At 38.8% G+C, this 13,470-nt stretch overlaps 1 protein-coding gene across 2 annotated transcripts; it reads left to right on the forward strand.

Annotated features, from left to right (window-relative positions):
- The first annotated feature begins 1,816 nt into the window (after positions 1–1,816).
- Positions 1,817–12,068, forward strand: FKBP7 (FKBP prolyl isomerase 7). Of its 2 annotated transcripts, none has more exons than XM_037044366.1 (4): positions 1,817–2,157; positions 3,262–3,413; positions 8,267–8,397; positions 11,841–12,068. In XM_037044366.1, exons 1-4 carry the CDS (start codon positions 1,949–1,951, stop codon positions 12,000–12,002), a joined length of 654 nt encoding a protein of 217 aa, XP_036900261.1. In that variant the 5' UTR covers positions 1,817–1,948; the 3' UTR covers positions 12,003–12,068. The 2 variants fall into 2 exon arrangements, with proteins under 2 accessions (XP_036900261.1, XP_036900260.1); XM_037044365.1 differs by having other exon boundaries at positions 1,819–2,157; positions 8,264–8,397.
- Positions 12,069–13,470: the final 1,402 nt, after the last annotated feature.

A 13,470-nucleotide genomic window follows, 5' to 3' on the forward strand; every position in this document is an offset into this window, starting at 1 on the left:
ATGATCATCATCTTACCGAATTGACAATAATTTTAAGATTTGTGGAATTTTGCAGGCTTCGAGCAAAGCAGTAACAGCAGGCTCAGTGTTGTGGCTTTTCTTAGGATCCCTGAGGTAGAATAATTTATCCCCTTCCAGAACCTAATTTAGGCCTAAGCCTGCCTGGTAAAAAGTTTCTGGGTATTCACTTGGAAATGAGGTGAATTGATGAATTAATACCGAGATGGATAGTTGGAGATGTACTAAATCAAATATAGTTAAAACACTGATAGGCTCCAAGTTGTAGGTGAAAGGGCATGGTAATTGGGTAGTAAAATTCCATTTTTCTGTATGGTAGAAAGTTTTTCATTAGACGCGGAGGGGTGAGCCTGGCTTTGTGTCAGAGTTGTCAAACCCCTGCTGCGCGTGGGCTCTGACACGGGAACAAAATGCCCAGCACTGCAAGGACACTAAGTCCTCCCTTTCCTTCACCGTGGTTGGGTTTCTGCTTTCTGCAGTTTCAGTTACCAGACAGAGGTCAGCCATGGTCTGAAAGCATTACATGGAAAGTTCCAGAAATAAACAACTGGGTTTTTCAGTGGTGCCTGTTCTGCATAGTCTAATGAAATCTCCTGCTGTCCTGCTTCCTCCTGCCAAAATATGAACCGTCCCTTTGTCCAAGCACATGCATGCTGTGGTCCAATAGAGTAAGATTCCGAGAGACATCACGTTCACATAACTTTTATTATATATAGTCCATTGTTTTATTATTAGTTATTGTTCATCTCTTACGTGATTTTTAATTAAGTTTTGTCATAGGTATGTATTACAGGAAAAATATAGTCCAGGGTCTAGTACAAAAAACACCTATTTTTATTACAAAATTTTATATTTCAAAATCATAAGCATGTAATTCTGGAACATAGCGATATGATATCACGCTCAAGCACACCATATGACATTTTAGGTGAAATGTTTAAATTTAAACAATAAATAATTATACCCATTTTATTACCCTACCAACCACACTACCAACCAGGCGTTACTTCTGCTGGACTCGGTGAAGAAGATTCAGTCCTAGCCTGCTTTCAGGCATCCACTGGGGTGGGGGTGGGGTCTTGGAACATACTCCCCGCAGTTTAAGGGTGTACAAAGATAAGGGGATTCTACTGTGCCTCGTTTTCTCTTCGTGTAGATAATTACCGACCTGGCAGAGTTGGTGAGAAAAAGACACTGTCAAGAGCTTTCCCCCACCTTTCTACCCCTGCACTTCTGTAGGCCCTTAAATCAAGGGCGGCCCCCAGTGGTGGGAGAAAGCAACGCAAACCCGCGGCGGTGCAGAATCGCTGGAGCCCGCTCCCGGGTGGGAAACTGGCCGTGGGGAGCCGCGCATCTGTTTACTCGCGACCAGGAGGTCTTCGGGTTGCGTGTGGCTTTGCCTGGAACTTCTTAATGCATGACCCCGACCCGAGAAGGCGCTTCAAGGACACCCCAGAACACCTTTCCCTGCCCACTACTTAGTTCTCTAGGGATCTGGGCTTCTTTTAAGCCCAGAAGTGAGAACCAAATTCTCGGATTGCCCCCCACCCTAGGCCGTTTTATTTATTTTGCCAGTTTCATTTTAGGAAACGCGAACGTTATGGCTAAACCCCGAAGAAACTAGCTGTAAAATAAGCGGACGCAGCGAGGAGAAGCCATAAAAGAGAGCAGCGTTGCTGAGCGACTGCTGATAGGCCGGCCAAAAAGTGCCGGGTACCAGAGGGTTAGGACCCGCCCCAGACGCCAAAATTCCAGGGCGGAGCGGGCCTCCGGGGCCGAGGCAGGGCCGCGCGCCGCCCCGCCCCGGCCCTTTGTGTTGCAATATAATGCCTGCCACGCGTCAATGTAATTCAGCTGCCGGGGCGGCCGCCGTGAGTGAGTGACACGCGGTAGGGAGCGTAGTTGTTATTCGGGGCCCACTCCAGGAATCATGCATTTCTTTCTCAGAGTAATCTGTTTCTTTTACATATGGGGCATTTTTACTGCTCAGGGACAAAAGAAAGAGGAGTTCACAGAGGAAGTGAAAATAGAAGTTTTGCATCGTCCGGAAAACTGTTCTAAGACAAGCAAGAAGGGAGACCTGCTAAATGCTCATTATGACGGTTTCTTGGCTAAGGACGGCTCGAAATTCTACTGCAGGTAGGAAATGCAACGAACAGCTCTCGCATCTAGTTGGTGCGCGAAATCTAGCCTCCCTCCAGCAAGCGGAACTTAATTAAATGGTTGGTTGGTTCGTTCGTTCCTTCGTTCGTTCGTTCTTGTTTTTCAACAGTAAGAGTTGAACCTTGTGTTCCTAGAGGGAAAATCAGATTAGGTGCAGTAGTTTCCTATTAAGCTGAATATTACTTTCTAAATTATTATAAATATTAGCCGAGAAATTATAAATGATACACTGCACACACACAGACACACACTACCACCACTAACTACCCTTGGTACCTATAGAAGTCCAGATACCGTGTATGAGTGTTCGCACTTTTCCTTTGCTGTGGTTGGAGTCTCTGAAGAGTGGATTACATATAGTTCGCACCTCTTTACAGAGGGCTAGGGAAGGTAGTTTAGGGGGTTTTATCCGGCTTCAGAAGCACCATATTTACAGGTTGGGGGCCACTTTCCAACTGTGTCAGGAAGACACGACGACTTTCCCTGGTGACTTCTGGACCCTGTGTCATCCTCCCTCCTGAACCCTCATGCCATGGCCGCCTACTCTGATTTAATCAATGGTTTGTTACTCAGAGGAAGAATGTTTTTTCATTTGTGCTATTACCCTATAAAGATAGGATGGGGGAAAGTTAGTTCTTTCCATTTAGAAGAAATAGAGAAATGTAATGGGAAGGTACAAATTTTAAATACCTTTCAAATAACTTTTTGAGGCTAAACCTACACCATCATTTTTTAGAGCAAATCCAGAGTGGTTAAATGTATTATTTGGACAAGTCATGCAGCTAGGTAGGGGCAGAAGACCCATTAAAAAATTAATTGTTGAATGGTTCTTGTAAAGATAACCAAAAAAATGAGCTGACTCCTGATGACTAACTTTGGACAAATCATATCTCATTCTGGCTCTTAGGAGGAAAGTTTGAGCTGAACACTCCACCAGGAGGTTCAGAATGAATGCTAGTATGGGAAAAGACTTGGTTAGAGAGGACTGCAATGTTAATATAATTAAATGCTAAGCTGTGTTTTAGAGTTTGATTTCATTTTTCTTGAAGTCAGCTTACCTAAGCATGCTTTTTATTACAGTCGGACACAGAATGAAGGCCACCCCAAATGGTTTGTGCTTGGTGTGGGGCAAGTCATAAAAGGCCTAGACATTGCCATGATGGATATGTGCCCTGGAGAGAAGCGGAAAGTGGTTATACCCCCTTCATTTGCATATGGAAAGGAAGGCTATGGTAAGGTTAATATTTATATCTCTATGCTATATTTACAAGTAAATCATAGACTTCTGGGTGTATATCTAAAAGAATTGAAAACGGTCTCAAAGAGATATTTGTACACCCATGTTCATAACAGCACTATTCACAAAAGCCAAAAGAGTAGTAATAACACAAGTAAGTATTCATTGACAAATGAAGAAACAAAATGTAGTATTTACCTATAATGGAATATTATTCAGCCTTTAAAAGGACAGACATCCTGGTGTGTACTATAACATGGATGAACTTTTAATCCATTATGCTAAGCGAAATAAACTAATCATGAAAACAAATACAATGTGATTCCACTTTAATTAGGTACCCAGAGTACCTAATTAAATTCACTGAGACAGAAAGAGAAAAGTGAAAGCCAGAAAGCCAGAGCGTGGGGAGAGGACAGAATAGGGAACTATTATTTAATGGGTGTAGAGTTTCAGTATTGAAAAATGAAATAGTTCTGGAGATTGGCTGCACAACAGTGCGAATGTACTTAATACTACACTTAAAATGGTTATACTAATAAATTTTCTCCCACTTAAAAATATTTCAATCTTTAAGAAAATTTAATATAGAATTTAAAATCCTACAGGAAATAATTACAGAACTATAGAGTACAATAAACTTCAGCTATATTCAATCCAGTCCAGCCCAGCCCCCTATTTTTCCATATTAAAAAAAAAACCATCGATGGAATATAGACCTCTGGCCAGAATTCCTCCTCCTACATACTGGTAGCACTCATAATGATCATCCATATTCTATAGGCTCTACCTTTGCCAATTTTTTTTAGCATAATGTTTATTAGTTTTTAACATAATATACAAAGGTATATACCTTTGGTAAGCAGTACCAAACTCAAATTACTAAACTCAGGAAATTGGAACATAGGATTTTAGAGTAAAAGGACAGCACTGGAAAATAGGAAAAGAACATCTGAACCAGCTTCAGTTTCTGTTACCCAAAGTCAGGAGAAGCCTTGAAATGTAGAAGAACTGAACTGCTTCTTCCAATATCTTACCTATTTTTGAAATTCTACAGTGATATATGAAGCAGTTCTTCATACATATATTAGAAGCAGCCCTAATAACAAATAATAAAACAAATCATCCTTAGAAATATGCAAGTTTAGAAAAATGCCCCACTAACCAAAAAAATATGATACAAATGATATTTAAATTTATGAGAATGCTTAATTTTATTCATAATCAAAGAAAGGGAAATTAAAACAAAAGTGAGACACCATTTGATGTCTTTGCTCATCTGCAAAGGCATAGAAGTTGGCAAAGGCATGGAAAACCAGTAGACTCGCGCATTATTGCTGAGACTAAACCATTTGAACTCAAGCGATTTCTATCAAAATTTAAAATGTACGTGTTCTCTGACTCAGTAGTTCCATTTCCAGGAACGTGCACAAAGATATACATACAAGAATATTCATTGCGGTCTTTTGGGTAGCTAAAGACTTATTAACAGTAGTGATTCCCTCACCTCCAAGGGATCACGGCTCCAAACTGGAGTAGAGGGAGGCTAGTGGTGCAAGTACACACAATCAGGCTTAAAACTCCTCAGGAGACAGTTCCGGATAACTACAGCTTCATTGTCAATGCTTTGGACCAATCATTTGGTCCCAAGAAAATAGCATCCACTGACTATAATTTGTATATCCTGTTTTTACTTGTAGAGGAAGCTAGGAGAGAGATTTAAAAATTGAAGATAAGTTAAATTGAGTGCAATACTTGTCCTAAAAATGTGATAGGTTGAAGCCAATTCTAGGTAGGCAAAGTTTGCCTTTCAGTCTCTTTCATCTCATTTACAGAATTTCTTTCTCGTGCTGGCTCATCAGATGGCTCCACTACCTACTACCTACTACCACTGCTACCACTTCCCTGTCAGCCTAGAGCACCCACATCCCTCAATACAAAGCGCTCATCCTGGGTCCCATTACCTTAAGGCAAAAGACTAGTTTATCCTTTTTGTAGACTAATTTATGCTTGGATATGAATGACTATGCAAGCTGCCTAAACTATTAATAAACCAAACCCCCTTGCCGCAGAGATATAGAAATTTGACTTGAAGTTGGTTCATGTTCAATTTTAAGTGTCTCCAATAAACATAAAAATAATGAATCCCACTAGTAACACCACCACCACTTTCATTTCACGCATTCAGAAACTGAGGCCCAGAATGTGTTTTTTAGAATGCAATGAACTGCTAGCTTACCTGCACTACAATAGCTTGGATTAGATTGTTTGAAAAGTTGCAGTGTGGACCATAGGTAAGTGCTTAACAAAACCTCTTGATCAAGTAAGCTTTTGAAAATGAGTTGTTATGAAGAGCTAACGTTAGTTATAACTTTGTTTTAGGTAGTACCTGAAGGAGCCTTTCTTCTGCGCAATGCCCTTGCCTCATGTCTCAGAGCACCCCTGCATGTCTCCAAATGCATGTGACTTGTTAGTGCTTAAATTAACAATACATGTGGTATGTATAGATTCTTTATATTAACTCCTATGTCTTTGATCTCCTTCTCTGAATACAAGTAATTCTGTAGCAAATGCACATTTTTCTCTTTATGCCATTTTTTGTAAGAAAAAACCTAATTGGCAATAATTTCTAGGTGTACAGTGGAATTATTCAGAAACTTTAATATGTAATATTTTTTTCTTAAGAAATTTAAATTTGTTTTGAATTATTTTCAGAAGTTATTTTTCCTACATAAGATGGTAAGTGGACAGAATAGGAATGGGTTTTGTAAAACTGATCATTGGCTCAATCTCTAGTTCTTTTACTCTAAAATCAGGAAATATGTGCTGCTTTGGCTGGGATGGTCACATCAGTAACGGGATGCATGAGTAGATCTTTCTATGCCCTGGCTTTGGAGATGACTGATCCATCTCTCCTTTTGGCTGTAACTTTCTTTTTTTTTTATTTTTTTAATTTTTTATTCATTATCTTTAGAGGGGAAGGAGAGAGGGAGAGAAACATCAATGTATGGTTGCCTTTTGTGCGTCCCCTGCTGGGAGTTGGCCTGCAGGGAACTGCACTACAACCCAGGCATGTGCCCTGACTGGGAATCGAACCGCGATCCTCTGGTTCGCAGGTGGCTGTAACTTTCAAACTTTTTCCTTTGGATTACATAAGCATTTTCTCTTTTTTATTAAAGGAATTACCATTTTCTTCAAGAACAAAATTAACCATTTTTAAATTATTTATATTTAGATGGAGAAAGAGAGGAAGAGAAACATCAATGTGTGGTTGCCTCTCATATGCCCACTCCTGGGGACCTGGCCCACAACCCAGGCATGTTCCCTGACTGGGAATCGAACCAGTGACCCTTAGGTTCACAGGCTGGCACTCAGTCCACTAAGCCACACCAGCCAGAAAATTAGCCATTTTTAAAATAAAGGATAGCAGAGGTGTCATTCATTCAACAAATATTTGAGCAGCTAGAATCAGGCACTCTGAGAGACTAGGAATACACAAGCTACCCACTGCCTCTTAGCAAATCATTTCTACAGGTTATTTTTATGAAATGATCATCCAAAATAGCCAATAGCTTACTGAAATGATCTGTGACATCAGTTAATAGGTTAACTTTATTAAGGAGAACTATTCAACTTAATACTTAACATGTTTTATTGTGTTTAGAAATTTCTTCATAAAATTGTTACTGATTTATTCTGTTGTTGCATTTATTTTTTAATAGCTACAGAGAATTTGAGAGACAGCCCTGGCTGGTGTGGCTCTGTGGTTAGGAGCATCATCCCATAAGTGGAAGGGTCACGGGTTTGATTCCTCAGTCAGGGGTATCCAGGCTGAGGGTTCAGTCACCTGTCGGAGCATGTAAGAGAAGGCAGCCAGTATTAACAGCCTCAGTGCTTCAGCTGAAGCAGTGTTTTCCTCTCTCTTTCTCTCTCTGCCCCTCTCTTCCCTGCCTGCCTTTCTATCTCTCTAAAGAGCAATAAAAATTATACTTGGGTGAGGATTTAAAAAACAGAATTTGAAAGACAAAAAGAGTGACATATATGTTTTATTTATGCTCCTAAATAACTATACAAAATCATTTTCTAAAATATTACTGATTTATGCTTTGAGATTTTTCTGCCTATGAATTTTTTTAAAGATTTTATTTATCTATTTATCTTTAGAGGGGAAGGAGAGAGGGAGAGAAACATCAATGTATGGTTGCCTTTTGTGTGTCCCCTGCTGGGAGTTGGCCTGCAGGGAACCAGCCTGCAACCCAGGCATGTGCCCTGACTGGGAATCGAACCGCAATCCTCTGGTTCGCAGGCCTGTGCTCAATCCACTGAGCTACGCCAGCCAGGGCCTGCCTATGAATTTTTCTTCTCTGCACCAGCTCTCTCCTCTACAATGCTAGGGTATATTAATAAAAAGTATATGATTGCCCTGGCTGGTGTAGCTCAGTGGACTGAGCGCGGGCCTGCAAACCAGAGGATCGCGGTTAGATTCCCAGTCAGGGCACATGCCTGGGTTGCAGGCCAGGTCCCAGCAGGGGACGAACAAGAGGCAACCATACATTGATATTGCTCTCCCTCTCTCCTTCCCTTTCCCTCTAAAGATAAATAAATAAAATCTTTTTAAAAAGCATATGATTTATATTTATTTTAATTTAATTAGGAAATAATGGTCCCCTAAGTCCTTAAAACTGATTCCTTTAAAAGACATGAAAAAATATCTCTAAAAATATTTAGAATGCAATTTTTATAAATATAAAATAATATAATCATAATGCTATATTGGCTACTTGTGAATAAATATTTGAACATTATCTTCACGTAAGTTAAAACTGTTAAAATGTATACCTTTAGCAGAAGGCAAGATTCCACCTGATGCAACGCTGATTTTTGAGATCGAACTTTACGCTGTGACCAAAGGACCACGAAGTATTGAGACATTTAAGCAGATAGACACGGACAGTGACAGGCAACTCTCTAAAACCGAGGTAATTTGGACAGATTTCATGTGTGCAATCCCATTTTTTATCACAGTTTAAATCCATCTTTTGTTAAAACTATTGTTTTTTTACTTCTACCTAGTGTGGGCCAATTACTTAGCTTTTAATAGAGTTGGTTTAAAAAACCCTAAGTTTTAAGAAGAAAATGTGCTTTTCAATACAAAACTTGTAACAGTCATTCTGTTCAATTTCTTTTCTCCATACCAGAGGGTCATTAACATACCAAACTAAGCTACAGGGGGGCATTTCCAACATCCAGACTATAGGAGCAGATCTCTTTCAAGGAATACTGTAGGACTTTTGTAACAGGGCAAATAACATATTTTGCTGTGTATAATGCACACATTTTGCTCAGATTTTTGAGGTAAAAATAAGGATGTGCATTATACACGGGTATAATGATTACATACCATAGGTATAATAATGGATATAATAATCCCGTGTGTAATGCACACAAAAACATAAATGTGCATTATACACAGCAAAATATGGTAATTACCACTTCATAAGATTATGGAGATTACCTGAGATTATGAAAAAAAGCTAGCAAGAATTTGAATTGTGTAGACTGGAAAGTTAGTAAACAGGACCCAGAAGTTTAGCTACCTAGCTTCTGCACCCCACTTAATCTTATACATGAATTGAAGGATTAATAAAGATCTTGGAGTAATAATTTTTTTCTCAATACCAGATGTAATTATAAACCCAGTAGTGTGTAACCTAATTCAATCTCCTTGACACTCTATGAGGAAGACACTATTGTCATTATCTCCATTTTGTCAAAGGAGCAAATGATACCCAGACAGGTTAAGTAACTAGTTTAAGGTCACACAGCTCTAGACGGCAAAACCAGATTGCAGACCCAGCAATCTGGCTCCACTACTGTGATCTTAACCGCGGATCCACCCTGCCTCTTTTGGGGGCTTTGTGTCATGAATGTTTCAGGGGTAACGTTGAAGTCTGATGCCTTACGTAGTCCCGCTGACTGTTCTTTTTGCTTAAATTGAGTAACCCAATTGTCTCCCCTGTCATTTGGAAGCAGTTTAAAATGTATAATTCTTATCATTTAAGTACGTAATAAAAGGCAACTGGGTCATTGATTCAAGTGATAAATTTAGACCATTCTCTTTTTCTCTCCCTCTCCAATCTTTTACCCACCCTAATTCCACTTCCTCCTCTGAGATATCAGTAAGGACTGTCTCTGAAGCTCTTTGACTGATCGATGACAGAAGAAGGATAAGAGAAAGAGGACATCCCCTTTTCCCTAACAGCAGCAATTAGAGGGATGGCAGACTGTTCCTAGTACATAGTTTCTGTTGACTCCCTATCGTCCTGCAGGGGTGTCCAGCCTGCAGCCCACAGGCCACATGCAGCCCAGGATGGCCATGAATGTGGCCCAACACAAAATCGTAGATTTTTTTGCTCATCGGTTTTTGTTAGTGTTTGTACATTTAATGTGTAGCCCAAGACACTTCTTCTTCCACTGTGACCTAGAGACACCAAAAGTGTGGATGGCCCTGCTTAGAGAATGAACGGCAGCTGCAGATGTGTTCACCCGGTACACCAGAGCTCAGCCTGTGCACACAGACCATTCACTATCGCTGGCACGCCAACAGGCACCTTCTGTAGTCTGACTGCTCCTCAGTAGACCTTAGGGGGTCTTCAGTTCTTTTCTGGAAATTAAAAATAGAGAGAGTCCAAAAATAGAGACCTACTTAGCTACATTTTGCCCAAATGTTTTTCAAGTATCAGGTATTAGCTGCATTAGCACTAGATGGATACAAGTGATTTTCATTTGCTTGATCTTATATATGATAACAATAGCTATCTTTTACTGACATTTGGAAACATGATTCTAATCTTCACATCAGTCCTGAAGTATAGATTCTATTTCCTTTCTTTTAAAAATGACAAAAGTGTGGTTCAAAGAGGTTAAATTATTGGTTCAAGGCCACAGAGCCAGTACCCGGCAAAGCCTGGATTTCAAATGTGAACTGAAACTACTTTCCTTCATCATCAGAAAGCTGTAGTCAGTTATAATATTTCTTAAGAATAAATAAGGTAGGAGAGTAGGGGAATGCGGCATTTATTAAATTACAAAGTGTGAGATAATGTGGAACCCATTGCCAGCAAAATTAAAGGCATGCTCTTACCCACTCACTGCCTTTTCGTCCCTCTTCACAGCAGTGTATGAAAAAATACATTTATGAGAGTCAACAGTATTGGCTAATAAAATGTATTTCTTTGTTTAGAAACTGAGAAATATTGGAGGCTATTTAAAATTCTTTACACCTACATGGGGCTTTTAGGGCTTAATTGAAAGAGAAAAATGTATCTCCATCACATAGGACAAAAGTCCCATCAGAGAACAGTTGATACGATCATTATGAAGATCCATTCATTACAGTCCTTCAGTGGTCCATTCAATGGATCCTTCATTATGATCCACTGATCATTCTGAAATCAAGTCTCTTGGCTATGGACCAAGTTTGGGGTGTGGATTGCTAAAAACCCTCTCAGGGTCCAATGTCAGCTCTTGCCTCTACAATGCCCAGCCTTGTTGTTGAACATTATCTCCAGATCACTGTGCACTGACTCTTTAGTTATTCTACATATTGGCTCTTTCCAATAAAAATTTAACTGAGTCTCGTATAATTTCAAATTTTTTAGTAGCCGCATCTTAAAAAAAAAGGTGAAGTTAATTTTATTGATATGTTTTGTTTAACTCATATCTAAAATATTACCATTTCAACATTAAATCAATATACAAACTACCGAGATATTTTCATTGTCTTCCCAATTGGTTGTGTATTTTACCAAACTGTAGCATATCTCAGTTTGATTTAGCTACATTTCAAGGGCCTGTGACTAGTAACTGCCATATTAGGCAGGGCTTAGGATGTGTCTTTGCTTAGAAAACTGTCATATTATGTAGAGAAAAAGGAAGTATTTCAGAATGCTTTTTATTTATTTGACATGATTATTAGAGAGATTATTGTAGTTTGTACATTTGAGATAGTTATGGAAGAATAGAAAAATTAAGAAAATTAAATTTTATTTCAAAACCTGTTGTTGGGTTTCATTGATTATGCACCAATTTATCTTTTATTCACTAATGGAAATCCTTGAGAGTGAATTCCTTTTGATAATGTGGACAGTATATATTATTAGAAAACATTAGTTGCAACATAATTCAATTCAGATATCAATCTTTGAGTATGTACCACTAACCTCAGGGGAAGCTAATTTGAAGATCTGTTTCTCTTCAGAAGATAGCTTCAGAGATTTAAAAAATAAAACCTCAAATATCTTTTGAAAATTCTGTATCACCTATTATAAGCAATCTTACTCTATTAAAACATTTCTTCAAAGTTAACTAAAAAGGTATTGTGATATCTTCTTGTTAATGAAATATTATTTTGGCCCCCTAGATATATCATTACCTGAAAAGGGACTTTGAAAAAGATGACCAGCCACGTGACAAGTCATACCAGGATGCCGTTTTAGAGGACATTTTTAAGAAGAATGACCATGATGGCGATGGCTTCATTTCTCCCAGGGAATACAATGTGTACCAACATGATGAACTGTAGCATGTGCTTATTTCTCAGTTGTCTTAGCTACTTACTGTACTTTGTATATAAAACAAAGTCACTCTCCCCAAGGTGTGGTTTCTATTTTTCCCCATGAGATCATATTTTGATGTCCTCAATATATGTAACTTTTGAATAAATGTGAGGCTATTTTTCAAATGTAATATTCAGGAATGACACGACTGTGTTTGATATTGCTTTATTCTGTGAGCATGAGTGGCAGCACCATGAAATTGACCTCTGTGTCCCACTGGGCAGTTTTCCCCCTTCAGGAAATAGGAGGACATCTGTGCCAAAATCTACACAACTCTTCCCAACTCTCACCTTAAAAACACATAAAAATATGTAAGTAACCATTTTTTAATGTTTTAAATGTTAAAATGCCCCATATTTCAGTTTTTTCATTAGGGACCCAGGAATTAACATTTCAATGTTTATACATTTCAGAGCATTACTGGTAGGTAGTATTTAAAAATCATAGGACTAAAGATTCTTGTTTTGGTATGTATGCAGGAAAATATAGGTTGTATAACTATCCCACAGAGAGTCTCAACACGGTCTCTGTACTTTTCGGTGCAAGCTTTTGGCTTTAGGTGTTTGTTCCAACGGGGAGTGTTTAAAGATATTTCATCAGACAAAAGGCTTTGTGCCTCTTATAGCAGGCGTGATAGACTCTATACTGCTGTAAGTCTTGTACTCCTTCAGACGTTATAACATGCCATTCCTCTTCCTTCTCGTAGACCTTTATATCTACCATCCCTAACTTTTTGTCCTGATTTTAATTGGTCATGGTATTTCTTAGTTTCCAGTTCCCTTTCTGTAGGTAACTCTGCCCTATGTCACTTCATTTCTCAATGATTTTGTTACTAATCATCAATGAATATCACAACTTGGCATGCCATCAATTTTTTTAATTATATATTTTTGATTATGCTGTTACAGTTGTCTCGATTGTTCTGCCTTTGTGCCCCTCCATTCAGTACCCCATGCTCCCTCAGGCAACACCACACCATTGTTCATGTCCATGTGTCATGCAAATAAGCTCTTTGGCTCCTCCATTTCCTATACTGTACTTTACATCCCCATGGCTATTCTGTAACTACCTACTGGTACTTCTTTCCTCATTTCTTCATTCTCCCCCTCCCCACTCACATCTAGCAACCATCAAAATGTTCTCTGTATCCATGATTCTGTCTGTTTTTTGCTTAGTTTGTTTTTTAGATTCAGTTGTTGGTATAGTATGTATTTATTGCCATTTTATTGTTCAGAGTTTTGACATTTTTTCTTAAATAAGTCCCTTTAACATTTTATATAATAATGGTTTGTCAATGAACTCCTTCAGTTTTTTCTTGGAAGCGCTTTATCTGCCCTTCAATTCTAAACTATACCCTAGATGGGTAGAGCAGTCTTGGCTGTAGGTCCCAGCTTTTCATGCTTTGAATATTTCTTGCCAATCCCTTCTAATTTA

Source organism: Sturnira hondurensis, unplaced genomic scaffold (assembly GCF_014824575.4).
Source record: "Sturnira hondurensis isolate 20B ecotype Veracruz unplaced genomic scaffold, ASM1482457v3 Scaffold0004136, whole genome shotgun sequence".
Taxonomy (NCBI): Eukaryota; Metazoa; Chordata; class Mammalia; order Chiroptera; family Phyllostomidae; genus Sturnira; species Sturnira hondurensis.

What these genes read in the sequence shown, in the direction of transcription:
- FKBP7 (XM_037044365.1), top strand. Translation starts at nt 1,949, where the DNA reads ATGCATTTCTTTCTCAGAGTAATCTGTTTCTTTTACATATGGGGCATT. An exon ending in GGCTCGAAATTCTACTGCAG is followed by an intron (nt 2,158 to 3,261) that starts GTAGGAAATGCA and finishes TTTTTATTACAG; the next exon opens with TCGGACACAGAATGAAGGCC. An exon ending in ATATGGAAAGGAAGGCTATG is followed by an intron (nt 3,414 to 8,263) that starts GTAAGGTTAATA and finishes GTATACCTTTAG; the next exon opens with CAGAAGGCAAGATTCCACCT.